This window comes from Sorex araneus, chromosome 3, assembly GCF_027595985.1.
Source record: "Sorex araneus isolate mSorAra2 chromosome 3, mSorAra2.pri, whole genome shotgun sequence".
Classification (NCBI taxonomy): domain Eukaryota; kingdom Metazoa; phylum Chordata; class Mammalia; order Eulipotyphla; family Soricidae; genus Sorex; species Sorex araneus.
Window position 1 is genome coordinate 104,281,171 of NC_073304.1, and position 27,398 is coordinate 104,308,568.

Here is a 27,398-nt window from a genome sequence, read left to right on the forward strand (position 1 = left end):
TCTGTAACCACTTCTGTATGCTCTCTTCCCCAACCAGTTAATCAACTTTTCCCCCTAATCAGACTCTGTTAATTCGTAAGGTCAGACCTTTCTAGGACACTGAACTTGTATTAAAAGTTAATATTGCCTTTCTCTGGATGGGCATGAAAAGTTTCATGCTGAGTGAAATGAGTCAGAAAGAGAGAGACAGACATAGAAAGATTGCACTCATCTGTGGTATATAGAATAAAAGAGTGGGAGACTAACACCCAAGAATTATAGAAATAAGTACTAGGAGGTTGACTCCATGGCTTGGAGGCTGACCTCACATTCTGGGGAAAGGGCAACTCAGAGAAGGGATCACCAACTATAATGTAGTCGAAGGCCATGTGGGGGAAGGGAGTTGCGGGCTGAATGAGGGCTAGAGACTGAGCACAGTGGCCACTCAACACCTTTACTGCAAACCACAACAGCTAATTAGAGAGAGAGAACAGAAGGGAATGCCCTGCCACGGTGGCAGGGCGGGGCGGGGGGAGATGGGATCGGGGAGGGTGGGAGGGATGCTGGATTTACTGGTGGTGGAGAATGGGCACTGGTGAAGGGATGGGTTCCCGAACTTTGTATGAGGGAAACATGAGCACAAAAGTGTATAAATCTGTAAATGTGCCCTCATGGTGATTCACGAATTAAAAATAAATAAATAAAATTAAAAAAATAATAATAATATTGCCTTTCTCCTCTCCCTATGTCTTTTAAATAGTTTACTTTAAAGCAATGTCCTTTTTGTATGGACAAAGAAAGACAGTTGTTAATATGCTTTTGTAACATGGGATTTAATTGGCTTCGAATATTATTCACTTCCGGGCATCTGCTTTCTCGACTTAAGTCTCAGCTGCCCTTACTTCCTCTTACCCCAAAAGCCGGGTCCCGGCAAGGGACGGGACGGACCGAGGGCAAGCGGTGAGTTATGTGCTACCCTGGCATCGAGATGGGCCTGGCCAAAGTGCCTAATGCTTAACTATAAGTTAAGAGCTTGGTTATGGACAAATGCTGTCATGGTCCAAAGGTAACGATGAGACTAGGACCCTGCTAGGGATAGGAAAGACTAATCTGGCCTGAGCACTGTAGTCTGAGATCGAGATGACTCCAGGAGAGCAATTCTATAAGTTTACTGCATCTCTTGCTGTGCCCATACAAAATGACTGATGTTATGAAAGTGTATATGTTAGTTGGACAAGGATAGGAGAAACACACCCATGGGATTCTGCTTTGGGTGGGTCGTCCTACTGAAAGAGATTCTGTCATAGAAGAAGCATCCCCTGAGGGAAAGAACTTTACCCCTATTGATTGTGACCACACCTGTGTGTAAGCCCCAACACCTCATGCTGGTGGATTTAACTATGCTGAAAGAGTGGGCTAGGGGCCAGTCCCAGTGCCAGATCTGGAGAAGCCAGATCGAGATCCAGATCCAGAGCGAGAAGGAGAATGAAGTAGCATGGGGGAGGAAGAAGCAGGAGAATCAGAGAATGGAGATGGGAATGGAATAAACTGCAACTGAGACCAACCAGCCTGGCCCTTGTTCCTTCCTTCTCCTGCCTCTTCATCGCCATCAACCTCCCCTCGGTGGGGAAGGAGGCATGAGACTACCAAACGCGGGCAGCGGGAGAGATAGAGTACCGCTGGCCTGTGCCCAATGTGCCCCCCTCCTTTTTTGTGTTTTTACACAAATCTGAGACAAAGCTATATGTCAGAGTCATGAGTTGCAAGCCCCAACCATCAATCATCAATCTATACTAATTTCCCGAGAATGCGAGATCCCTGGTGCCAGTCTGTCCCTATAAGCGCTGGGATCTGGGACGTTCCCAGAGGGTCACAGAAAAAAATGATTTGGGAGCTGTGGCAGCAAGGACTCCAACAAGAGACAGGTGCTCAAGGGAGAACACAGACTTCCCAGAGTGGATAAAAGCACAAGTGCGTATCCAAGTGTGGATGTGTGGGTCATTCCCCAGAATGGGGAACCGTAAGCTCAAGTTAGAGAGTACCCATCTCAGGCACACACAGGCCAAAGAAGCAAATCCAGACGCTTTTTCATATATTTATTGTTCACTCATTACTGTACAACCCTTAAAGATTTCACCAGTATAAATCTTCAAGGACTTTAAGTAGTTTGACAAAATGAACAGCATTCCTCCTTCATTTCCTTCAACAGGACATTCAGTCACCAAACCTGAACTGATCATCAAGTTGGAGGAGAGAGAAGAGCCATGGATGGTCAGTCCCCCAGTGCAGAGCCTCTCAGGTCAGTCCGTACGTATTGGCAGGGAAGCTGGAAAAGGGGGAAACTACAGGGTGTGTTGTGCTGAGCAGTTTGCCACGAGTTTTTTCCCCCCTGTTCAAACCTTAATAGCAGTTAGCCTTCCTGTGTTATTGGTCTCCAGAACTTACTGGAGTTACAAGCCCTTTCCAAATGGATAGTTACTTTAAAATGAGATCCTAGTGTATGGTTCTGTGAAATGTTTTTATGGACTTACTGTCTCTAGAATCTCAGTTATTGTACTTTTATATTCTCATTGAATGTTCTTTTGGGATTTATTCTTTCTAAAACCTCATTGATGTTTTTTGGGAGGAAGTTTTGATAATGTGGGTTCAGCAGTACTGAAAATAAATATCCTATGGTGGATATTGTTGGACAGTGTCCGGTGACCTGTGTAGACGGAGTTAGTTGCAGTGCAGTCTACGGCCGACGGTCAGTACACATGGACAACAGGCTGATTCCCCTGAAGACACTTTTGCTGAGGGCAAACAGTGATTCTGTAGGGGCAGACAGAGTGCAACAGAGACGGGACAAGGGCAGGGGCTAAGTGGGTGGTGAAAGGGTAGATTAATGTTTGTGTTGGTAAGATTAGTATTAGCGGAAACAATGTCATTCATCTAGATTCCATAGGGGTCAAATTCCATATTCCACTATTGCTCATCAGTTATTTGTCTAGACTCATCGGGATGAATGTCCCACATTCCAAACCTGTTCACCAGGAATTGCCATGTATTAATATATACTGGTATCTGGGAAATGTCATTTCTTCAGGTGCCACTCCATAAGCCATGTCCGGGTTGGGAATATTCTCACATTTCGACTGGTCCAGTTGGTTTCACAACTTTGCTCGCAGGAACTCCATCTCCCCCTTTTTTGTTTTGTGGCTGAAACAGGCCGATAGAGTTTTTCAAGTGGGAGTCCTGTGCTGTGTGAACTATACGTGGTCAAAGAGGCAGAATCCTAAGGATAACAACACAAGTACTAGTATCAGGAACACTCCAGTGCTTTCTGCGACTTGAGTGACACATTGTATTACTCGGGTGGCACAAATAGCGGAGCTATTCTAGTCATAGGGAAGACTGGCTTTATTCTAATCAAGAATCCCTCCCTGCACCTGAAGTCTATTGCTGCAGCTCCGCCACTCTTTCTTAATAAATGGTATAATTCAAGGCTGAGGGGTTGTAATTGTTCAGCACAGATGATTCTCTTGTTTGATCTCTGTATTGCAGAGTGAGATCATACTTTTATGCACTTAACAGTGATGTGCATAAGTAATATTTTTCAAAGCAATTTTTTTTTTAGTGTATACCAAGGAGTGGCATCACTGATTCAGAGGGGGAGTTCTGTTTTTACCTTTTTGAGGAATCACCATATGATTTTCCATAGACACCACATGACATTCACACCAACAGTGAATGATGATTATATCTTTACATGATCTACTCCAGTATCAGAGTTGTATTAGACTTGAAAATAATAATATGCAAGTCTCACTGGTGTGAGTTGATATCTTATGGTTGTTTTGCGTGCATTTCCCAAATAATACATATAATTGACATTGAACACTTTATTATTTCTTTTCTTGGAAGTGAAGCAAGTTATTTGGAAACCAAAGGGAGAGGAGAGAGAGAAAGAGAATGTAGCTTTCCATTGATTAAGTTCATTCAGGATGGACAATAATCATATTGAGCAGAAGGAATGCAGTGTGTGCAGAACTTGTAGGAAGAGAGGGTAGATGATAAGGGGGTAAGATAAGTCAGATTTGTGGCTCTGTGGGAAAGAATGGTATAGAGTCTCTCTGGGCTAAACCTGAGACAAAGCTGTCTTATAGCATAGGTGTCAGCATCCCATGTTACAAGTCCCAGCCATCAGTAATTGTGGAGTATCTATATCTGTACTAATCTCTGGGGAATGCCAGATCCCTGGTGCCAGTCTGTCCCCATAGCTGTGATCCGGGACGTTCCCAGAAGGTCACAGTGATATGATTTGGGAGCTGTGGCAGCAAGGACTCCAAGAGACAGGTGCCCAAGGGTTAACACAGACTTCCCCAGAGTGGATAAAAGCACAAGTGCGTATCCAAGTGTGGATGTGTGGGTCATTTCCCCAGAAAGGGGAACCATAAGCTCAAATTAGAGAGTACCCGTCTCAGGCAGACATAGGCCAAAGAAGCAAATCCAGGCACTTTTTCATATATTTATTGTTTACTTATTACTGTAGAACTCTTAAAGGTTTTCCCAGTATAATTCTTCAAAGCCTCTCAATAATTTTGACAAAATGAACATTAATTAGTTTGACAATATTCCTCCTTCATTTTCCTCAACAGGACATTCAGTCATCAAACCGGAACTGATCATCAAGTTGGAGGAGAGAGCAGAGCCATGGATGGTCAGTCCCCCAGTGCTGAGCCTCTCAGGTCAGTCCGTACATACTGGCAGGGAAGCTGGTAATGGAAGAAACCACAGAGTTTGTTGTGTTGAGCAGTTTGCCACGAGTTTTTTTTCCCTGTTCAAACCTTATAGCAGTTAGCCATCCTATGTTATTGGTCTCCAGAACTTACTATTTATAAGCCCTTCTTTCCCAATGGATAGTTACTATCAAAAGAGATCCTAGTGTGTGGTTCCATGAAATATTTTTATTGGTTACTGTACTTTTGGACATTCTCATTGAATGTTCTTTGGGATTTATTCTTTTTAAAACCTCATTGATGTTTTTGAGGAAGCTTTGATAATGTGCATTTAGCAGTAGTAAAATATCCTTTGGTGGATATTGTTGGACAGTGTCCGGGGACCTGTGTAGACGGAGTTAGTTGCAGTGCAGTCTATGGCTGACGGTCAGTACACATGGACGACAGGCTGATGCCCCTGAAGACACTTTTGCTGAGGGCAAGCAGTGATTCTGTAGGGGCCGACGGAGTGCAACAGAGACGGGACAAGGGCAGGGGCTAAGTGGGAGGTGAAAGGGTAGATTAATGTTTATGTGGGGAAGATTAGTATTAGCAGAAACAACATCATTCATCTAGATTCCATAGGGGTCAACATTCGTTATTCCACATTTGCCCATCAGTTATTTGTCTAGATTCATCGGGGTGAATGTCCCACATTCCAAACCTGGACACCAGGAATTGCCACGCAGTAATATATACTAGTCTCCAGGAAATGCCGTTTCCCCAGGTGCCACTCCATCAGCCCTGTCCGGGTCCTGGGAACATTCTCACAGCTCGACCGGTCCAGTTGGTTTCAGAACTTTGCCCGCAGGAACTCCATCTCCCCCTTTTTTGTTTTATAGCTGAAGCAGGCCGGTAGAGTATTTCAAGTGGGAGTCCTGCGCTGTGTGGACTATACGTGGTCAAAGAGGCAGAATCCTAAGGATTCACAAGTACTAGTATCAGGAACACTCCAGTGCTTTCTTGGACTCGAGTGATGCATTGTATTACTCAGGTGACAAAAAGGGGGAGCAATTCCAGTCAGGGAAGACTGGCTTTATTCTAACCAATAATCCCTCCCTGCATCTAAAGTAAGCCTGCAGTCAGTTGCATGTAAGGCAGACGCCCTACCCACTGTGCTATGGTTCCAGCCCCACCACCCTTTCTTAGTAAATTGTATAATCCAAGGCTGAGGGGTTGTAATTGTTCAGCACAGATGATTCTGATGTTTGATCTCTGTATTGCAGAGTGAGATCATGCTTTTCTTGGTCTTTGGCTCTGTCTTATGCACTTAACAGAGGTGTGCATAAGTAATATTTTTCAAAGTAATTTACTTTTTGTGTGTATACCAAGAGTGGCATCACTGGTTCAGAAAGGAAGTTCTGTTTTTACCTGTTGAGGATCACCGTACCGTTTTCCATAGACACTGACCAGATGACATTCACACCAACAGTGAATGATGGTTCTCTCTTTACATGATCTACTCCAGTATCAGAGTTGTATCAGACATAAAAATAATAATATGCAAGTCTCACTGGTGTGGATTGATATCTCATGGTTGCTTTTCTTGCATTTCCCAAATAATATATATAGTTGATATTGAACACTTTATTTTTCTTTTCCTGGAAGTGAAGCAAGTTATGTGGAAACCAAAGGGAGATGAGAGAAAGAGAATGTAGCCTTCCATTGACAAAAGTTTATTCAGGATGAACAATGATCATATTGAACAGAAGGAATGCAGTATGTGTGGAACTTGTAGCACGAGAGGGCAGGTGATAAGGGGGTAAGAGAGGTCAGATTTGTGGCTATGTTGAAAGCAGTGGTATAGAGTCTCTCTGGCCTAAACCTGAGACAAAGCTGTATGTCTTATATATAGCATAGGTGTCAGAGTCCCACGAGGCAAGCCCCAGCCATCACTCATCAGTCTATACTAATCTCCAGGGATTGCCAGATCCTTGGTGCCAGTCTGTCCCATAAGCTGGGGTCTGGGACATTACCCGAGGGTCACAGTAAAAATGATTTGGGAACTGTGGCAGCAAGGACTCCAGCAAGAGACAGGTGCTCAAGGGAGAACACAGACTTCCCAGAGTGGATAAAAGCACAAGTGCGTATCCAAGTGTGGATGTGTGGGTCATTCCCCAGAATGGGGACCCGTAAGCTCAAGTTAGAGAGTACCCATCTCAGGCACACACAGGCCAAAGAAGTAAATCCAGGCACTTTTTCATATATTTATTGTTCACTCATTAGTGTACAACCCTTAAAGATTCCACCAGTATAAATCTTCAAGGACTTTAAGTAGTTTGACAAAATAAACAACATTCCTCCTTCATTTCCTTCAACAGGACATTCAGTCACCAGACCTGAACTGATCATCAAGTTGGAGGAGAGAGCAAAGCCATGGATGGTCAGTCCTCCAGTGCAGATCCTCTCAGGTCAGTCCGTACGTATTGGCAGGGAAGCTGGAAAAGGGGGAAACTACAGAGTTTGTTGTGCTGAGCAGTTTGCCACGAGTTTTTCCCCCTGTTCAAACCTTAATAGCAATTAGTCTTCATATGGTACTGGTCTCCAGAACTTATTGGAGTTTTAAGCCCTTTTTTCCAAATGGATAATTACTTTCAAATGGAATCTTTGTCTTTGGTTTCGTGAAATGTTTTTATGGATTTACTGCCTCTAGATTCTCTGTTACTATACTTTTGGACATTGTCATTAAATGTTCTTTTGGGGTTTATTCTTTCTAAAACCTCATTGATGTTTTTGAGGAAGATTTAATAATGTGCCTTTAGCAGTGATAAAATTAAATATCCTTTGGTGGGTATTGTCCTGTGCTGTGGTGGACTATATGTGGTCAAAGAGGCAGAATTCTAAGTCATAGGGAAGACTGGCTTTATTCTAATCAATAACTCCTTCCTGCACCTAAAGTAAGAGGGTGTAGGCCCCTGTTCTGCATCTTGGTTGATGGCATTGGACAGTCCAAAGGTGGTAGGAATCATTTTGCCTGAGCTCAACAAAATAGTTCACCACACATACACCATTCACACATGCCCGAGTCATCAGTTTGCTGTTTTTCTGACTCCTATCCCTAAGGGTGACAGGATGGCAGCAGAGGAGGGTCAAGAGACAGGCTGTGTCCAGGGCGAGTTAAACCCTGTCAGTGTTCACTGACCCTCAGACGCTGCTGCTCCTGGTCTGTTTCTCAGGGAAAGAGATCAAGAGCTCTGCTGGGATTATACTGGCAAGTAAAATCAGGGTCAAAGCACTGGAAACCTAAGTGAGATGTTACCGTATTCATTTTTCCTTACTCTATAGTAGAAATGTAATATTTTCTTTCTTCTTTATTTTTTTAAAAAGTTTTGGTTTTAGGGGCTATTTTGGTCATACCAACGATGTTCAAGGGTTTTCCTGGCTCTGCACTCAGGAGTTACTCTTGGCGGTGCTTGGCCGACCATATGGAATGTTGAGGAGCAACGTGGGTCTGCTGTGTGCAAGGCAAATAACTACCCCCTGTACCGTCACTCCGGCCCCTAGAACTAACATTTTCCGATCAAACCATGGGCCCTAACAGGCAGGCAGCACTTCTGTCCTGAGTAGGAGATGTAATCAGTGGCCCAGCCTGGTGACAGCCCCTGGGATACAGTGGGAGAGGGCACTGACGGGCCCGCAAGGGATGCAGCTGCATTTTCCTAGCAGGAGTTTCCTTGGCCGTCAGAAGCTCCTTCGAGGGAGAGTCTGAATCTGAGTCTGACGTGAACAAATTTGTCTCAGCAGGACGTCAGACGTTATCTGCCAGATCAGGTGACAGAGAGGACTTGTGACGACCTGAGGCAGGTTTTCTCAGGCTCTAAGCCAGTTGTGAGCATCACTTTTTTTTCTTCCCCATCAGACTTTGCACGAGACTTAGTTATGACTGGGAGACATCTCTTTGAAGTTTCTTAGGAATTGGGAAGAGGCACAGTCGCTTCTAAGTCCTCAGCTGCAAAAATCTTTTCATTTTCCATTTATCCCTCTCCAGGCTTTCCTGGTCTAGGTCATACTCACATAGAGAGGCCTCAGTTTTATTCCTTATTTTCTTCCAAAGTTATTCCTTCCAGGGCCCATTTTGTAGCTCTCCCGCAGCTACAGATTGGGATTTGAATTCTATGTTGCCATTTGGCAGCTAAGGATGACTCTTTGCAAAGTCTCTAATTTTCTTGCTTCGCTTCAGAGCCTTAAATATAATATCCCTTGCCCTGTTCCATCAAACCTTGTTAATAAAGGGCTTAGCTCTGCACTGAGTTTTGTGTTTAGCTCTACACTGAATTTTTAGCAGCCTCTCTTCCCTCTCTTCGTCATCCTTCCCAACAGTGCCACATTGGAAGCTCTCAGGGTTCGGGGAATGAGACCCATCACTGTTACTATTTTTGGCATATGAATACACCACGGGGAGCTTGCTAGTCTCTGCTGTCTGGGAATTTTACATTAGACTATGAAACACTTTGGAGCCAGAGCAACAGCAGGTAGAGCTCTTGCCTTGCACCTGATTGACTTGGGTGCAATTCTCAGTATCCCAAGCGTCACCTGAGTGCATATCCCAGGCGTAATCCCTGGCATTGGTGGGTTGTAGTGACCCCCCCTTCCTCATGAGACTATTAAACATTTTAATTCCTGAGAAATAAAAACCATGTTTTAAAAATGAATACTCTTCTAAGCATACCTTGATATTGGAAGTAACTTCTTTATACTCCTCTATCAATCCAGAATATATGCTTAGATAGTCTTTATAATAAGAACATTTCTCTACTTTTAGATATTCAGCCAGAGGATGACTTGATTGAACATAATTGGAAAGATAAGAGTAAATATTATTTGCAAGGTGTAAAGACCAAGAGCAGAGAAACAACAAAGCAGAGAGTGGACGTCAAAAACACTTCTAATTTCAGCAGTACCTCCATCTCAAAGGCAGTGATTAGTAAGGGAATCTATTCTACCCAGCTGTCTGAGAAGATTCATGGTAATAAGAATATACCTCTGACTGTTGAACACGATGAGGTATACCCTGTACAGATACTTGAGGACCACAACAATCTCTGTAAAATAGCTAATATCACTAAACATCCAGAAATGTGTGCCAGTGGAATACATCATGAATTTCAAGCAGACAGGCAGCTTTCAGAATTCCATAAATATGAAAGCACATACCTTTCAGCGAAAAATTATGCCTGTAAGCAATATGGCAAAACTTTATTCAAACAACAAAGACTCATTGAACATCAGACAGTTTCCACAGGAGAGGAATCCTATGAATGTCAAGAATGTCAAAAACCTTTTTCAGGGAATCTAAGCCTCATTCAGCACCAAAGACTTTGCAAAGGAGAAAAATTCTATAACTATGAAGACTATAGGACAGCTTTCTCACAGGATTTATACTTCACTCACCATACGACAATTCACGCAAGGAAGAAAGTCTTTGAATGTAAAGAATGTTCGAAAAGTTTCTCAATGAAGGCATACCTCACTAGACATCAGAGACTTCACACAGGAGTCAAACCCTATGAATGTAAAGAATGTAGGAAAAGGTTCATTAGAAAGGCATATCTCGTAGAACATGAGAGAATTCACACAGGAGTCAAACCCTATGAATGTAAAGAATGTGGGAAAGCTTTCTCATCGAAGACAAACCTCACTACACATGAGAGAATTCACACAGGAGAGAAACCCTATGAATGTAAGCAATGTAGAAAAAGTTTCTCAACAAGCTCATATCTCATAGCACATGAGAGAATTCACACAGGACTGAAACCCTATGAATGTCAAGAATGTAGGAAAAGTTTCTCAGTGAAGGCATACCTCACTAGACATGTGAGATTTCACACAGGAGTCAAACCCTATGAATGTAAAGAATGTAGGAAAAGTTTTATTACAAAGGCATATCTCATAGAACATGAGAGAATTCACACAGGAGTCAAACCCTATGAATGTAAAGAATGTAGGAAAACTTTCTCAGTGAAGGCAGTCCTTACTAGACATGAGAGAATTCACACGGGACTGAAACTCTTTGAATGTAAAGAATGTATGAAAAGTTTCTCAACCAAGAGAAACCTCACTGTACATGAGAGACTTCACACAGGAGTCAAACCCTTTGAATGTAAAGAATGTAGGAAAAGTTTCACAACAAAGGCATATCTTATAGAACATGAGAGAATTCACACAGGAGTCAAACCCTATGAATGTAAAGAATGTAGGAAATCTTTCTCATCGAAGACAAACCTCACTACACATGAGAGAATTCACACAGGAGTGAAACCCTATGAATGTAAAGAATGTAGGAAAACTTTCTCAACGAAGACAAACCTCAATACACATGAGAGAATTCACACAGGAGTCAAACCCTATGAATGTAAAGAATGTATGAAAAGTTTTGCAACAAAGTCATATCTCATAGCACATGAGAGAATTCACACAGGAGTCAAACCCTATGAATGTAAAGAATGTAGGAAAACTTTCTCAATGAAGACAGGCCTCACTAGACATGAGAGACTTCACACAGGAGTCAAACCTTATGAATGTAAAGAATGTAGAAAAACTTTCTCAGCGAAGACAAACCTCATTACACATGAAAGAATTCACACAGGAGTCAAACCCTATGAATGTAAAGAATGTACGAAAAGTTTCTCAACAAAGACAGGCCTCACTACACATGTGAGAATTCATACAGGAATTAAACCCTATGAATGTAAAGAATGTACGAAAAGTTTCTCAAGAAAGACAAACCTCACGGCACATGAGAGAATTCACACAGGAGACAAGCCCTATTAATGTAAAGAATGCACAAAAAGTTACTCAACAAAGTCACAACTCATAGCACATGAGAGAATTCACACAGGACTGAAACCCTATGAATGTAAGGAATGTAAGAAATCTTCAACGGAGACAAACCTCACTACACATGAGAGAATTCACAGAGCATTGAAACACTATCAATGTAAAGAATAAAACAAAACTTTGTCGATGAAGGCAATCCTTACTAATCATGAGAGAATACAAACAGGAGTAACACCCTGTGAATGCAACGAATGAAGGTAAAGTTTCTTGAGAATGTCAGAACTCAGCATATGAGAGACTTAACAGGAGTCAACCCCCCCTTTTTTTTTTTTGCTTTTTGGGTCACCTATGGCGATGCTCCGGGGTTACTCCTGGTTCTGCACTCAGGAATTACTCCTGGAGGTGCTCAGGGGACCATATAGATGCTGGGAGTGAAACCTGGTTCGGCTCTTTGCAAGGTAAACTCCAATCCGTTTTTATACTCTTTTTAAATTTTGCTTTTTGAACAAAGGAGTCAATCCCTGTGAATGTAAAGAATGTACAAAAAGTTTCCCAATAAAGTCACAACTGACTGGACATGAGAGAATTCACACAGGAGTGAAACCCTTTGAATCTAAAAAGTGTTGTAAACTTTCTGAATGAATACAGGTCTCAGAAGACATGAGGGATTTCACACAGAAATTAAACCTTATAAATGTAAGGAATGTGCAAAACGTTTCTTAAGCATTTTGTCTCTAAATCAATATGAGAGACTTCACTCAGGAGTGAAACCCTATGAATCTAAATAATGTAGGCCAACTTTCTCAGTGAAGTCACTCGTCACCAGACATGAGAGAATTCACTCAGAAAAGAAGCCCTCTGAATATTAAGAATGTAGGAAAAATATTTAGAAATTTTATAAGCCTGAGAGAATTCACACAGAAGAAAAACTTTATGAATATAAAGAACATACAAGTTGTCTAGAATTTCAAAATATTTAATAACACAATGGTACTCAAGCATTGTATGACTGAAACGTAATCATGCAAATTTGTGAATCTGCAACTATCTCACAGTGAGTCATTGAAAATAAAAAATTTTTAATGAACGGCTGTTACTTTCTTAAATGCCCACTGAAATGAAGGTGATGTTGCTCTCCCCTATTTTTTTTTGTGCTGTGGCCCTAGAGAGTAGTAGAGCCCCAGATTTAGCTTATAATTCATAAGATTACAGCATGCATTTAGACTGGTATGATTAATTTTTGTTACTTTTTTTTAAATTTCACCTCAATATAATTCAGACAAAAGTTTATTATTGAACTGTTTTAGGGGTAATCTAACTTAAGCACTGCCATTCCATTGTTATCAGACCATTTGTTCAGTTTGGTGTAGAATTTTCACTTAAAATATTTATGTAAAAAAATATATAGGAATATATACATATGTATAGAAAACTTCTGGACAGAGACAGCTAGCTAAAATTAAAATTTAAATATGTAAATATGTCAAAGTCTTCAGCAAAACTTCCATCATTAGAGTTGGAGATATGGCTTACCAAATTGGAGTGGGGCCATTTGGGAGGTGGGGTGGGAAGGCCGAATGCAAGTGGAAAGGAACTGGCTTACTGATTCTGGAAGCATAAACTCAGGCTACAGATTGTGGTGTATCTTGCCCACCTAGAATCAGAGGGCTGGTCACAGAGAATGAGATAAACAAATTCACACACAAGCACTGTCCTTGTTTTAGTGTTCCTGAGCAACTGTCAGTGGGCTGACGGGCTCTTGTATATTGTTTATTTGATTCAGTATCGTCCCAACATGTGAGCTGTTGTTTAAGTTGGCAGAGACACGAAGGACATGGAGTGAGCATGTGAACATTTAAGAGGTGTACGGAAGACCAGAGGTTGGCGTATTTCACACAGCCAGTCAATCACTCATACAGGAGAGTCACGTGACAACTTCCTTTTCTATGTATTGCCTGTGTTGCCCTCTGCATCTAAGAGACCCTAAACTGTAAACGTGCATTCCCCTGGATGCACCCAGGCGCCCCGACGCCTTTGCCCCTGCGCCTTTCCCTCCCGGTGGGTCGCACAGAGGAGACCCCACAGGAACTCCCCACAGCCCCGCTAGCTCGCCCCGGTCGGGCCGGGAGGCGCTGCAGAAAGGCGGCGGCGGCTTCAGCACTGAAGGGTTCCTCCTGGCTCTGCACTCGGGAATCTCCCGTGGCGGTGCCGGGGGACCGTGCGGGATGCCGGGGATCGAACCCTGGGAGCCAGCGCCCTCCCCTCCCTCCCGCTCCGGCCTCTGCATCACTCACGTCCTCACCGAGTTTGGTCCTTTCCTGACCCGCGCGCCCCCTGCAGACGGCCGCCAGGGGGCGCCCGCGCGGAGGCTCAGGTCCTGCTTCTCTTCAGTTCCAAGGGTCTGTTCATCCAGGGACTTTCTTTCCTTCTCCACTGGGTTTAGGTCTGTTCCACGTGTCCATACAGAGGCCATTGATTGGTTTGGTTTTTTCCTGACAGCCAGTTCTCGTCATTGCATAAAACGCACATGTTTAGGCACTCTGTGTTTGTGTGTATGTATCTATCTGTGTCTATATGTGTGTCTATGTGTGAGTCTATGTGTGTTTTTGTCTGAACCTTTTGAAACATGCTGACTTTGGCCATCTTGATCTTCTGGTCCATCGAGTCTGTTTTTCTTTTCAGCTATGCACGAATTTTATGATATTCTATTATACAGCAATATAAATTATAATAGGAATCTAACAATACTTTATAATAAATACTAATTTATTAATATATATTTCTATAATTTAAATTTATGCTAGATATAAATGCAAAGTTATAGATGTATATATGAATCTAACTATGAACATACAACAAATTTATTATACATGAGTTTTATTAGATGTGAAATGAATCAACTATCTTTGGGTCTGTTGCTCTTTTTCACGTGCCGGCCCGGCAGCCTTCACACCCAGGCTCCGTTAGTCCCTGAGTGGTCAGGAGCATGAGTCTGGACTGAACTCCCCAGTGCCCTAGAGACTCACTGTCTTTTTCCCCTTTTTCTTTACTTACGTGTCTTTTATTTTTTTACATGCATTTTTTCCCCTTTTGCATTTGCGGTCACACCCTGCAAATATCACGGTTACTCCTGGTTCTGCACTCAAGAATCACTCCTGGCTGTGCTCTGGGAACCATATGGGATGCCAGGGATCCAAACCAGGTCAGTAGCCATATGCAAAGCAAACAGTCTACCACCATGCTACTGCTCCCGGGCCTCTTCCTTGTGTCTTTCACGCAAGAGGTCCCTGCCATCTCCAAGTGTTTTGCTGACAGACGAGTATCAGAGGCTGTGTAAAATGCACAGTTACAAAACACACTATTTCATTCTCTTTATCTTTTTAACCATCTTATTCCATTTGCATGTGCTGACTTTGGATTTCTCCATCATTTCTATATCAAACCAGTAGCTTTTTGGTTCCTGTACTTATTACACATTATATTTGTGAATAGATCTGTCATACATGCATATAAATTTATATTATAGAAATTTAATAATGTGTTTATTGAAAAACAAATTCAATACAATAAAAATGTAAACAAATAAAGGTATAAATAAGTGTAAGTTTATAAATACAGTTATATTCATATAAATATCACGAATCACGAAATCCCGTTGATCGTCGATTTCTCAAGCGGGCTCAGTAATCTCTCCATTCGTCCTGTCCCTGAGATTTCAGAAGCCTCTCTCCACTCAGTCTTCCCAATGATGCTGCACTGGAGGCTCTTTAAGGGTCAGGGGAATGACATCCAGCCTGTCACTGGCTTTAGCATATGAATACGGCATGGGAAGCTTCCAGGCTCTCCCATGTGGGCAGGAAACTCTCAGTAGCTTGCTAGTTTCTCCCAGAGGGAGAAGTAGGTTATAAAATATCGCTTCTGGGAGCTTGCTTCTGAGTCTCTGGATGTTGGCCATTGATGGGATTACACAGATCTGGGTTCCTCTGCTGGTACCTTCATGCGTGAGGGTTGTCCAAATGTGTGGAGAGGGGCCTTGTGCATCGCTGTGGCTAGGTTCTGGTGGTCTTCATCTGCTGGGAGCTATGCTCAGGGCAGGGAGGGAAGCTGGAACCCATCCCCTCCGAGGGACCCTGGGGAAGACAGCCAGGCATGTGGGCAAGAGACTCTCTTATAAATATAAGTACAATTTATTATAAATTTATGTCTAAAAGACTGAAGTTTTTTATACTTTTTATTATCTTTTAAATACTTGCTTTTCTTTTTTCTTCTTTTTCTTTTCTTTTTTCCTTTATTTTATTTTAATTTTTTTTGCTTTTTGGGTCACACCTGGCAATGCTCAGGGATTACTTCTGGCTCTGCACTCAGGAATGACTCCTGGCGGTGCTGGGGGACCATATGAGATGCCGGAGATCAAACCCTGGTCAGCCGTGTACAAGGCAAAAACCCTACCTGGTGTGTTACCACTCCAGCCACATACTTATTTTTCTTATTTTTAAAATTTAGTTGATGAGTTCAGGGTGGCGTCTCAGCAAAAAGTCTGAGGATCCGTTTAGTCCACAGAAGAAAGAAGACTTTCTTTTTAAAAAAAAAATTGATTTTTGATGAAGTCACCAAGCTTCAACTCCTCTCTAGTAGATCAAACACTAGGCTCAAAACTCTGCCCTTCTGGGAATGGTATGGGACTGAGTTCCCCTCCCCGGGGGTGGGACCAGCAGCTTCCTCCCACCCCCAGCATCTTCCAACTGAGCTTCACAATTCCTAGAACTAGAGACCACCAGTATAGTGATGATGACACCTCAAATTTCACAGTACTGACAGCCTGGCAGGAACACAGCAACTTTGATGGGAAATTTGCATAGAGCATACTAAGCTCCATGTGCAAAAGCAACAAGACAAACCTCAACCAGCACTGATCAGCTCAGTAAATTCTCAGACCAGGACATTAGGAACACCATAGTCAGATACAACAGTGATCATAAATCGACTTTTATTGATCTATTTTCTGGTAATTGCGTTTGCCATTTTTCTGCAACCAGCACTATCAAGTAAGATTATTTATGCCTGCTAAGGCTTGGTGCTGGATGGAAAATGGGGACTGGTGGAGGAAAGTCATACTGGTGGTGGGATTGATGTTGGAAAATTGGATTCCTGAAACAACTGTATTACAAACAACTTTTTAAATCACAATGTTTACATTTTTAAAATATATAACGATGGAAGTCAATTTTAGAGAGTAAAAAATTCCATGTGTAGACCGGGATGCAGACTCTTTGCTTTAATGCCTTTACTTCATAACTTGGACAAATGACTAGAAGTCTGCCCACCTCAGGCACAATTGGGGATAATAGTAGACTAACCCCATATGACTCCAGAAGATTGAAACAAGCTAATACGTGTTGTTTCCATAGTGCTGGGCACAGAGAAAAACACTAATTAAATCTGTATTACTTCTGAAATCCTTATGTTAAAAATAATAGCTTTTTTCAAATTAGTTTATATTTAATGGCCCCAGGATTAATTCAAGTTTATGACCATATTTACATCCAAGTCTATTAAGTGTAAAATAACAAAATGTCAGTAAATTCATGCAGTTACAAATAAACCGCGGGATTTGTCACAGGATTGAGTGCGGGATTTTACCCCGAAACTGAAGAGTTCTCAAACACCACTGATGAAGAAAACTAAAAGTAACTGACTCGAGTCCTCCTCTCTCCATATCAGCCTTTCTAGACTGCCCAGAGCTTCATTTTTTCTTGAATCTCAAATAAAAAACCCAGTTGTATAGAATGGACACCTACTTAGCTCTGGTTTTTGTGTTGAAAATATTGAAAGTATGTGGGAATGATAGGAGATTTCAGACCACTCTTTAGTGTAAATTTTATTCTTCACACTAAGAGATATTTATTTATACTGAAGCTGAAAGCAATTTCTTTCATCAAAAACACTAAACACAATAACCTGAATCCAGACCAGAGACACCTCACATTGCCTCTCAGCATAGGGATAGAAGATAATCAGAAATAAACAAATAGACACTGCAGTCCCTTCACCTAGGAGAAGAGACAGTTGGCTATCCTCTTTGACATCCATTTTCAGCTTCAAGAGCCAAAGTAAAAAAAAAGTCCTGCAACCAGGAGACAAAGGGTTTTTAATTTATTTTAAAACCCAAAGGTAAAGGGATAGCTTTACATTACCTCTTTTTAATTCTCATCATTCTTTCCCATGAAAGCAGCTCTTTATTTGATAATGCATAGAAGTCACCTCCTCCTCACCCCCTACTCCAACCCCAAATCAGAGTCACTTAAACCATCTGGTACCCGGGAGATCTACTTCTATCACTCACCTAAGATGGAGAGTGCACGCTGCTGACCAAAACCCGCAGAACGTTCTAGTGTTGTTCCCTTCCCTGCCTCTTCCGCGTGTGTATCCGTCAGTGTAGACTACGGTTCCTTGGGAGGGAAATGGACAGTGAACTGCTTCCATGAGCACAGTCCCACGTACATAAAACCTGATGAGAGAAGAAATAAGTCTTCTCCACTGCACCTCTTTTGTAACAAGATTTTATTTTTATCAGTTTGCTAGGGGGGAGGAGCTCCCATCGGAGCCCCTGCAGGGGTCCGCTCTCCCCGACCTCCACCCAAGCTGTAGACCCAAAGGTTTTCTTCTCACCCTGAGCCCTGAGCTCTTCAGTGCTGGGGGCACAGGGCCATGTGTGGCACTGCTGAGACCGAGGGCCTCCCCAGCAATGCCGAAAGGAGAGGCGGGTCAAGCTGAACCTGGAATGTGAGTTGGGGTCTCTTGCCTGCCCTTGAAGCTCTCTCCCTGATGTGTGACTAAGTTCACAAATGATTTAAAATTCAAACATTAAGTATCCAGATAAATCTAAGCTGTTAATTCCTTATTTGTGGCAGTTGAAGTATCAGAGATTAAAGCTGCCCAACCAAATCTTTTTCTGTGTCTTTTTGAGCCCAGCAGGCCATTGCTCAGGGGTTACTCCTGGATGTACACTCAGAAATCACTCATGGTGGTGCTCAGGGGACCGTAGGTGATGCCAGGAATTTAACCTGGCTAGGCAGTGTGCAAGGTAAACACCCTATCTGCTGCATTATTGCACCAGCCCCATACGCTTAATTTGAGATAAACTGAGATGTACACCTTTCCCTCAAATTGAGACAGCCCAATTTAAATATTTGAGGTCCTGGAACGGGCATTCCTGACTGTGCCCAGGCTGGATCTCTGCTCAAGGACTACTCCCAAGTTTTTTTGTTTCCTTTGGGGACACACCCTGTAGTGTTCAGTGCCTACTCCTGCCTGTGCGTAGGAATCACTCCTGGCAGGCTCGGGCGACCACTGGGAGTGCTAGTGATCAGACCCAGCAGGTCAAGAGCAAAGCAGCGCCCAAAACACTGTCTCCCCATAAGCCCCCAAGTGAAATTTTAACTTGAAATAGCCTAATTTAAATTCTAGAGAAGGACAAACTTTTAAAGCAATTTAACAAGAAATTGACAAACAAATTTCTGTCCTCTTTTTAGTATTCAAGATCTCCCACTGTTAGGAGAGGAAAAAAACAACAGCAAAAAAACGGGTTGGGTGGGATATGGCCAAAAGAGCAACAAGCTGGGGGTACCACACATTGTAATTCAGTCAATTCTGATGGAGATAATTACTAGGAGCAAGGAGGAGAGGCTGGGGCAACAGGCATCTCAGCCTTTGGACTCTTCAGAATCCTGTACTCAACCGCCCAAAGCAACTGCAGTTAGAGAAAATCCAGAAGTACCATGCACAAGCTTCTGCTTCAACGCCCCCAGGAAGACTTAACGGACCTCAGTGATGGCACTCCGGGACCTGGGGAGCAGGGCCAACAGAGGGCAAGGTGTGTCATAAGAAACACTCCCCAGACTTTCTCAAGGACCCAGATCCTTGAGATCTGGGCTGCAATGCGACCAAGCTATTGCCTCTGTCTATTGTCTGTATTAAGCACTGCTATTCTCTTATTGGCTATTGCCTCTCTATCATCTGCACACATCACGGCTCTTCTCTCATTGGCTAAGCCACTGTCTATCGTCTGCTTTCAGCATCGCTCTTCTCTCATTGGCTATTGCCACTGTCTATCGTCTGCTTTCAGCACCGCTCTTCCCTCATTGGCTATGCCGCTGTCTATCGTCTACACGCAGCACACTCTTCTCTCATTGCCTATTGCCACTGTTAATTGGCTGCTTCAGCACTGCTCTTCTGTCCTTGGTTATTGCCACTGTCTATCGTCTGCTTTCAGCATCGCTCTTCTCTCATTGGTTATTGCCACTGTCTATCGTCTGCTTTCAGCGCCGCTCTTTTCTCATTGGCTACTGCCGCTGTCTATTGTCTGCATTCAGCACAGCTCTTCTCTCATTGGCTATGCCGATATTATCTACACTCAGCACTGCTGGTCTCTCATAGACTCTTGCCACTGTCTTGTGTGCACTCAGCACTGCTCTTCTCCCATTGGTTGTTGCCACCACCCATAATAGCCTAGGCAGGGTTCCTAGGGGAGGAGAAATCAGGAGTTAGGCCCTGTACTTGGGTTTGCCCTGGGAGTGTGTGTGGGAAGAGGGGCCTGGGAATGACTAGCTAAAGGCTTGGTCCCAAGGGTGGTGATCACAGGAGTCCTACCCCCTCTAACTGTCCCTGGAACTTTCCCTCGGCACCAGGTGTTGGTGCCCAGAGAACACAGGAGGGAGGTCCCGCGACCCCAGAGTCCTCCCCTGTGGCCCTTTCTCCGTAGGTTCCTATAAGGAGGAGTAGGAGGCTCACGAGCAAGGAACGTGGTCCACGACTGGAGTGACCCATGCTTTACTGAAGAGAGCATCTCTAGGCATCTGGGATCAGGGCCTGCTCAAGCAAGCATTGGTCAACGGAGTCAGGACAAGGGGAGGGTCCGAGCCTTTCAGCAACAAGTCTGTTGGCTCATAACTGGAAAGAGGCCTTGGAATTCTTGATTTGCAGTCTGCTCATTGGCGCTTTTCCAGCCAAAGCCGTTTTCCTCTGAGCAATTTTCTGTGACTCCTTCACTCACCTAGAATTTGGGAAGGACTGGAAGAGGAGGACTCAGACAGGCTCTTCCCATCTCTAGGGTGCTTGCTCCAAGGAAACAAAATTGAAAGCTCAAGAGCCATTCCCAGTACCATGTGGCTTTCAGGTACCTGGTCTAAGGCTCCTTCTAACTCCTTCAGCCTCCAAATGCCAGCCCAAGCTCTGAGAGCATTTCCAGGTCTACTTGACACGCTCCACCAGTACTTTCTACAGCCTTGGACCTGCTTTATCATTTGTCTTAGTGTGGTCTGGTACATATCGGCATACCCAGTGTTCAAGGCTTATTTCTGGCTCTGCGTTTAGGGACCCCTCCTGGCAGGGCTCAGGGGACCATATGTACCTCTAGTAGTTCTTATTTGCCATAAGAGGGCTATGTTCGGGGTGGGGAGATAGTGCAGTGGGTAGGGCGCTTGCCTTGCATGCAGCCAACCCAGGTTTAGTGCATGGCATTCTCTATGGTCCCTCAGCATCTGCAGGAGTAATTCCTCAATGCTTAGCCAGGAGTAAACCCGGGTATCACCGAGTGTGACCAAAACCAAAACCAAAGCAAACAAAAGGAGCAGACTGTATTAGTACATGTCAGGAAAGAGCCTTATCCACCGTACTTTCTCTCCAGTCCCCTAAAATAAAGTCAGTGGTGTGACAGTTAATAAGGGATCTGAAGAAAGATGACTTTGCTTAACATGAAGAAAAAGATACTGGGCCATTGTGTAAACCCTAGATACTCTAGCCAAGCACTATAAGGAAGTAACATAATAAAATTAACGTAGATTTTAAATGCCCGCGCCTTTATGTCAGCATCTCTTTAGTGACAAATAGATAGGGATCCTCTGCACCCATTATATATATAGTGATCCAAAAAATACTGCCATTTTTGAATATAAATGGTAATAAGAAATTCTTAGATATTATTAAAGTATAGAAAAAACATACAAAATAAAATGGTAGGTTAAAATCTCTGCTGTAATTCTCAGATAAAATTAATAACGTGTCTATGAATCTTCTCATGATTGAGAAAGAAAATGATAAGGACAGTTTGACACTAGTCCTTTAATATTATTCGTTGCCTTAATTCGCAAGTGATAAGAATAATGCTTTTAAAATGAATACACCTTTAGGGTCAGAGAGACAGCACTTCAGGTAAAGCTTTAGTCATGAATGCAACCAAGATAGGTTCAATCTCCAGTACCCTATATTGTCCCCCAAGCACTTCTAGGAATGATCCCCAAGTACAAAGCCAGGTGTAATCCTGAGCACCACCAAGTGTGGTACAAAAAGCAAAACTAAATACATCTTTAAAGAAATTCTTGGTCCCTCTGTGTTTGGAAGAACCTTCTTTATAATATATAATCCCACAAAACATGCTTAGGTAGGCTTATCATTGTGAATATATCTATCTCATCTTATTTCTTTATACATTTTTTCTAATTTTACATACTCAGTCTTAGTATGACTTGATTGAGCATATCCAGAGACATCCCTGTAGACAGGAAATGGAGCGATATAGTCAGCAGATGATCGACCCAGGCTCAATCCGCAGCATCCCATATGGATCCCTGCATACCAGGGTGACTCCTGAGTACAGAACCAGGAGTAAGCCCTGAGTACTGCTGGGTATGGCCCAAAAAAAGTAAAAGAAGGAAAGAGAGAAGTCCTTATAGACAATTTCAGCAAGCTGGGAGCAACAAAGAGAGACAGGATTTCAAAATTACTTTAAATGTGTGAACTCTACCCAGGTTTCAGAAGTGAAGTTTCATAATGGAGGAGACTATTCTTTTGTCATGTTTGATAAGTATGATGCATGTAAGAACTGCTTTATGACTCCTGGAGAGAGGCCGTATGGATGTAAAAAAAAGGCACAAAACTTTCTCTTGGAAGTCCCTTCTCTTCCAACATGAGAGAATTCATAGAGGGAAGCCCTACGAATGTAACAAAACATTCTCAGAGAAGCTAAGCCTCACAGCACAGGAGAATCCACAAGGAGAGAGGCCCTATAAATGTCAAGAATGTAAGGAAACTTTCTCATGGAAATCAAACCTCAGTCAGCATGAGAATCCATGTAGAAAAGCCTGTGACTGTAAAGAATGTAGAAAAATATTCTCATCGAAGTCAAGCCTCATAAGCATGAGAAAAATCACAGAGGAGAAAAACCCTGTGAAGGAGAACTCTCCTCTAGCTGACTCTAAAAGGAACTAGGGGAGAGGTGTTAGAGTGGGTAGAATGCTCCCCTTCCACGGGGCTGACCTTGTTTAGATCTGTAGCACCTCGTGTGGTCCCCAAGCCAGCCAGGAGTTATTCCTGAATACAGAGCCAGGCAAAAACGCTAGTACCACCAGGTGTGAGTGACAACAACAGCAAAAGATCTGTTCACATTAGGAAATAAATCCAAGCATGTCATGTCTAAGCATTTAAACATGGGTTTATAGCATAAATATAATTAATTTTATTCCCAGCGTAGATGTAACGGGTGACTTTCCTTTTCTTTTTAAATTATGACTCAAGAATAGTATTCAGTAATTATACCCGGTAATAGCAGTGGAATTCAGCAGAGAGATTTATCTTACTATTTGATAACCTATTTTCTCTGTACTCTATCTCAAAATGACTATGGACATAGAATGAAGGAAAACTGAAGACACAATGAATGTAAAGAAATGTATCAAAGATTTGAGGATTGTATTTGTGGAAAGAAACTGTACAGTCCGACAGGATTGTTACAAGGAGGTCTTTAAATTGTATCTGCAATTATTTTAACAAGTTTTTGATAAGTTTATGAAAAAGTTTCTTAGATAGTCCAGCATATAAACTCATCATGGAACCATATTGTCATGCTCTTAGAAAGATTTGGCACAATATGGATAGACAGGCAGAGAGTCTCTTGCCTGCACGCCTGGCTGTCTTCCCCGGGTCTCCTTGGAGGGGATGGGCTCCAGCTTCCCTCCCCACCCCGAGCAGAGCTCCCGGCAGCCGAAGACCACCGGAACCTAGATGCAGCCATGTTGGAGGCCCCTCTCCACACGTTCGGACAGGCCTCATGCATGAAGGTACCAGCAGAGGAACCCAGGTGTGTGTAATCCCATCAACGGCCAACATCCAGAAAGAGATTTAAAAGCAAACTCTCAGAAGATACAAGATATCTTTTTCCTACTTCTCCCCCTGGGAGAAACTGGCAATCCTCTGAGAGTTTCCTGCCCACATGGGAGAGCCTTGCAAGTTTCCCATGGTGTATTCATATGCAAAATCCAGTAACAAGCTGGATCTCATTCCCCTGACCCTGAAGAGCCCTCAGTGCAACATCATTAGGAGGGCCGAGTCGAGATGGACTTCTAAGATCTCAGGGAAAGGACGAAATGAGATGTTACTGAGCCCGCCCGAGAAATCGGTGATTAACGGGATATTGTGATTGTGATTGTGATGGATAGACAGGGCCAGATAGATAATACAGTGGGCAAAGTGCTTGCCTTGCACAGGTCTAGCATCTATATGTATCCCCAATCCTTCAGGAGTTATTCCTGAACACAAAGCCAATAGTGAACCTGAGCACTGCTGGGTGTGCCTCCCCAAAACAAAAAGAAAATAAGACATTTCCTATGTGAAATTAAGTAAAGCATTAGGTTTCTAATGCTAGAAATGCAGTGGAATGGGTTGGGGGTGATACTGGGAATTTTGGTGGTGGAAAATGTGCACTGGTGAAGGGATGGGTGTTTGATGACCATATGATCAATGTTCAAACATAACATTTTTGTTACTCTACCTCATAGTGAATTAATTTAAAAATAAATAAAAAAAAAAAGAATATTGCTACTAGGGCAATGTCTTAAGGAGACCGCCTCCCTGGTTACCATGACAAGATTTCCCTCTGGAAAGCTTTCCTCCCAAAATGTGACCCTTTTTGGGTTTTCGGGGAACCCAAAACCAGTTCAACGACATACTCTAACAAGGCATAGCTCCAAATGCTGCCACACCAGATCTGCCTGCACCTGCAGGGACCCTACCTAGCAGGACCCTGGAGCATGAGCGCCTGCTTCAGAAAATGTGACAATGGGCCCGGTGCCAGAACGGCGGGCAGCGCACTTGCCTTGCACCAGACTCACCTGGGTTTCATCCCGGCATCCTGTGTGGTTCTCTGTGCACTGCCAGGGGTGATTCCTGAGTCCAGAGCCTGGAGTAATCCCTGAGCATTGCCAGCTGTGACCCCCAAGCAGACAAACCGGAAGAATCCACATCCTAAGGGCATTTTCTCCAGGTGCTGGCACCCCTCTAAGGCCCCCGGTGGAACCCTGAGGCATCTGTGCCGATCACTGTGTTTTATTTACTGAGTTTCAGTTTGTTGGCTTTCGGTTTGGGGGCCACACTGCCGGTAGTGTGTGCTTATTTTATTGCTGCTTATTTTATTGTTATTTTTTCAGGTGTTTCCAACCAGCTGTGCTAAGGGTTTGCTCTCACTGAGCAGTAAGTCTTTATTATATTGTCAGTTTTCTCTTTGCATTTCTCAGGAGATTAGTAAGCTTCAAAAAATCCTTTACTTATTCACCATTTCTATATATTCTTTACTTTTTCATTAAAATCCACTGGCAATTTATGGGGTGGAGGGAAGTTGGACCATACTCAAGGATTTTTAGGGGCTAGTCCTGGCTCTGCACGCCAGAATGAGCCCTGGTGGTGTCAGAGACCCATGTGGAATGCCAGTGATTGAAATCAGGTCACTTGCAAGCACCCTATCTGCGGTACTCTCTCCAGTTCAAAAAATACACTGCCAGTTTTGTTATTTTTTGCTTGCTATTAAAGGATATAAATGAGGGGGCTGGAGCGATAGCACAGCGGGTAGGGCATTTGCCTTGCACGCGGCCAACCCGGGTTCAAATCCCAGCATTCCATATGGTCCCCCAAGCACCACCAGGGGTAATTCCTGAGTGCAGAAGTGCAGAGCCAGGAGTAATCCCTGTGCATCGCTGGGTATGACCCAAATAGCAAAAAAAAAAAAAAAAAAGAGAGAGTTTATATATTGGATGCTAATCCTTATCAGATCAATTAACTTAAAATACTCTTTCTTAATTTGTCTTCTCATTAGTAGAGGGATGCTCATTCTACACACCTGGTTTCAAGTTTGAGGTAGTTTCATTTGAGTAAGTTTGCTTTTAACCTCTTTTGGGGTCAAACACAAAACATACTTTTAAAACAATTCTAGTTTATATATACAATAGTCCACTTACTCGTTGAACCCACTTACTCCTGTTTATTGTACTGGGGCTACACCTGTCTGTCCTTCCAGATTACTCATGTCTCTGTACTCAGGCATCCTTCCTGATGGGGATTGGAGCATTACACATGGGGTGCTTGGGATCGAATCCAGGTTCACTGACACCACAAGGCACGCACTTAACCACCGTAAATCTCTCTGTCCCTACCCATAAGTGTTTATATCCTGATGCCCACACGTCAGGTAACGTTAAAATTTAGAGGGCATCATATCCAAAAGGACTGTGTTCTTATAAAAAAGGGAAATTGGGTAAGTATAGGGTCCTCAGAGTCCCATCAGGAGTGCTCCCTGAGCACAGGCCAGGAATAAACCCTGAGTACTGCCAGGCTGACCCAAACACAAAAGAAAACGAACAAACATAACAACAAAAGCAAGTTAAGAAAAAAAGATGGGATTAAGACACTATCATTTCATTTAAATCTAATAATAGATGAGTAATCAGTAGGAGAGAACATTATACTTCTAGTGGCATGACAAAAACTAATAAACAGTTAGAGTGTGGGACCAGAGAAGTGGTAGACAGGTTATGACACGGGCCTTGCTTATGGCCGACCCAGGTTCAATCCTGGAATCAGACCCACAAGTCCTGCCAGGAGTGATCCCTGAGTGCAGTGCCAGGAGAGACCCCAAAACAAAAAGTGATTTAAATTGGGTGGGGAGGCTTTTTCTTTCTCTTAACTTGGCACCATGATTTGCAATCTTATGATATCACTATTTCAGGAATGTATAGTTGCCACCCCACACCCACGCACCGAGAATCAGCCTCCCTCCCCACAGGTCTCCAGCTCCCCTCTCTCACCCACCTGCCCCCGCTGCCCGTAGTCAACTCAGTGCTGCTCAGACGCTCTGTGCTGTAAGCAGTCTTGTGGTTGGTTGCCCAATACTCCACATAGGAGCGATCATTCGTCTTAGTTCTTTCTTTGAGTCACTTTGCTTACCATGATAACATGCAGTTCCATCTAAGTTGCCGTGAAGTGCAAGATTGCCTCTTGCCCAATAGATAAATAGAATTCCATTGTGTGTATATGTATGGGCCACAGTTTCTTTATTCAGTCACCTGTTCTTCGACAGTCGGGTGTTTCCAGATTGTGACTATTCTGAACAGTGCTGCAGAAGAACTCAAGTCCAAATGTCTTTTCACATTAGTGTTTTTGGGCTTTGCGGGTAGATGCCAAGGAATGAAAGAGCTGGGTCATGTTTCAGCCACTCTTTTTGTTTGGGGCCATATTCTGGTGCGGGGCTGCTCGTCTCTCAGACTGTCTGGCAGTTGTGCACAGGAGACCACGTTGTGCTTCTTTAAACTGCGTGTCCAGCCCTGGAAGTCTAATTTTAACCTTTGAGAAAGGCTCTGCTGTAGTGTCTCTCACTGGGGCAGAGTCAGATGATGCCCACCTGTCTGGGTGGTTCCTGTCTCACCACCTCCCCGTAGCACTGGTTGGTTCCGTTCTTGGATGTGCCCATTCTCACTGGTGTGAGGTACCAGCTCTCCTTTGGATTTGCATTTCTCTGATAAGTGGTGGAAAGTGCTTTTGTTTTTTATTGTTAAGACTTGGGTG

The 27,398-nt window shown here is 43.2% G+C and overlaps 1 protein-coding gene across 5 annotated transcripts in view; it reads left to right on the forward strand.

Moving 5' to 3' along the window:
* The window catches only part of LOC101544126 (peptidyl-prolyl cis-trans isomerase B-like), a 67,609-nt gene that overhangs the window by 25,786 nt on the left and 14,425 nt on the right, over nt 1-27,398 (forward strand). Inside the window, exons 4-7 of one of the 5 annotated variants that reach the window (XM_055132613.1) lie at nt 2,189-2,278; nt 4,617-4,706; nt 7,058-7,147; nt 14,661-15,075. In XM_055132613.1, the coding sequence (XP_054988588.1) occupies nt 2,189-2,278; nt 4,617-4,706; nt 7,058-7,147; nt 14,661-14,962 (572 nt within the window). In that variant the 3' untranslated portion in view covers nt 14,963-15,075. Of the gene's footprint in view, nt 1-2,188; nt 2,279-4,616; nt 4,707-7,057; nt 7,148-9,498; nt 14,562-14,660; nt 15,076-27,398 lie in introns of those variants that run through there. The other 4 variants (XM_055132612.1, XM_055132614.1, XM_055132615.1 and 1 more) reach the window with 4 other exon arrangements.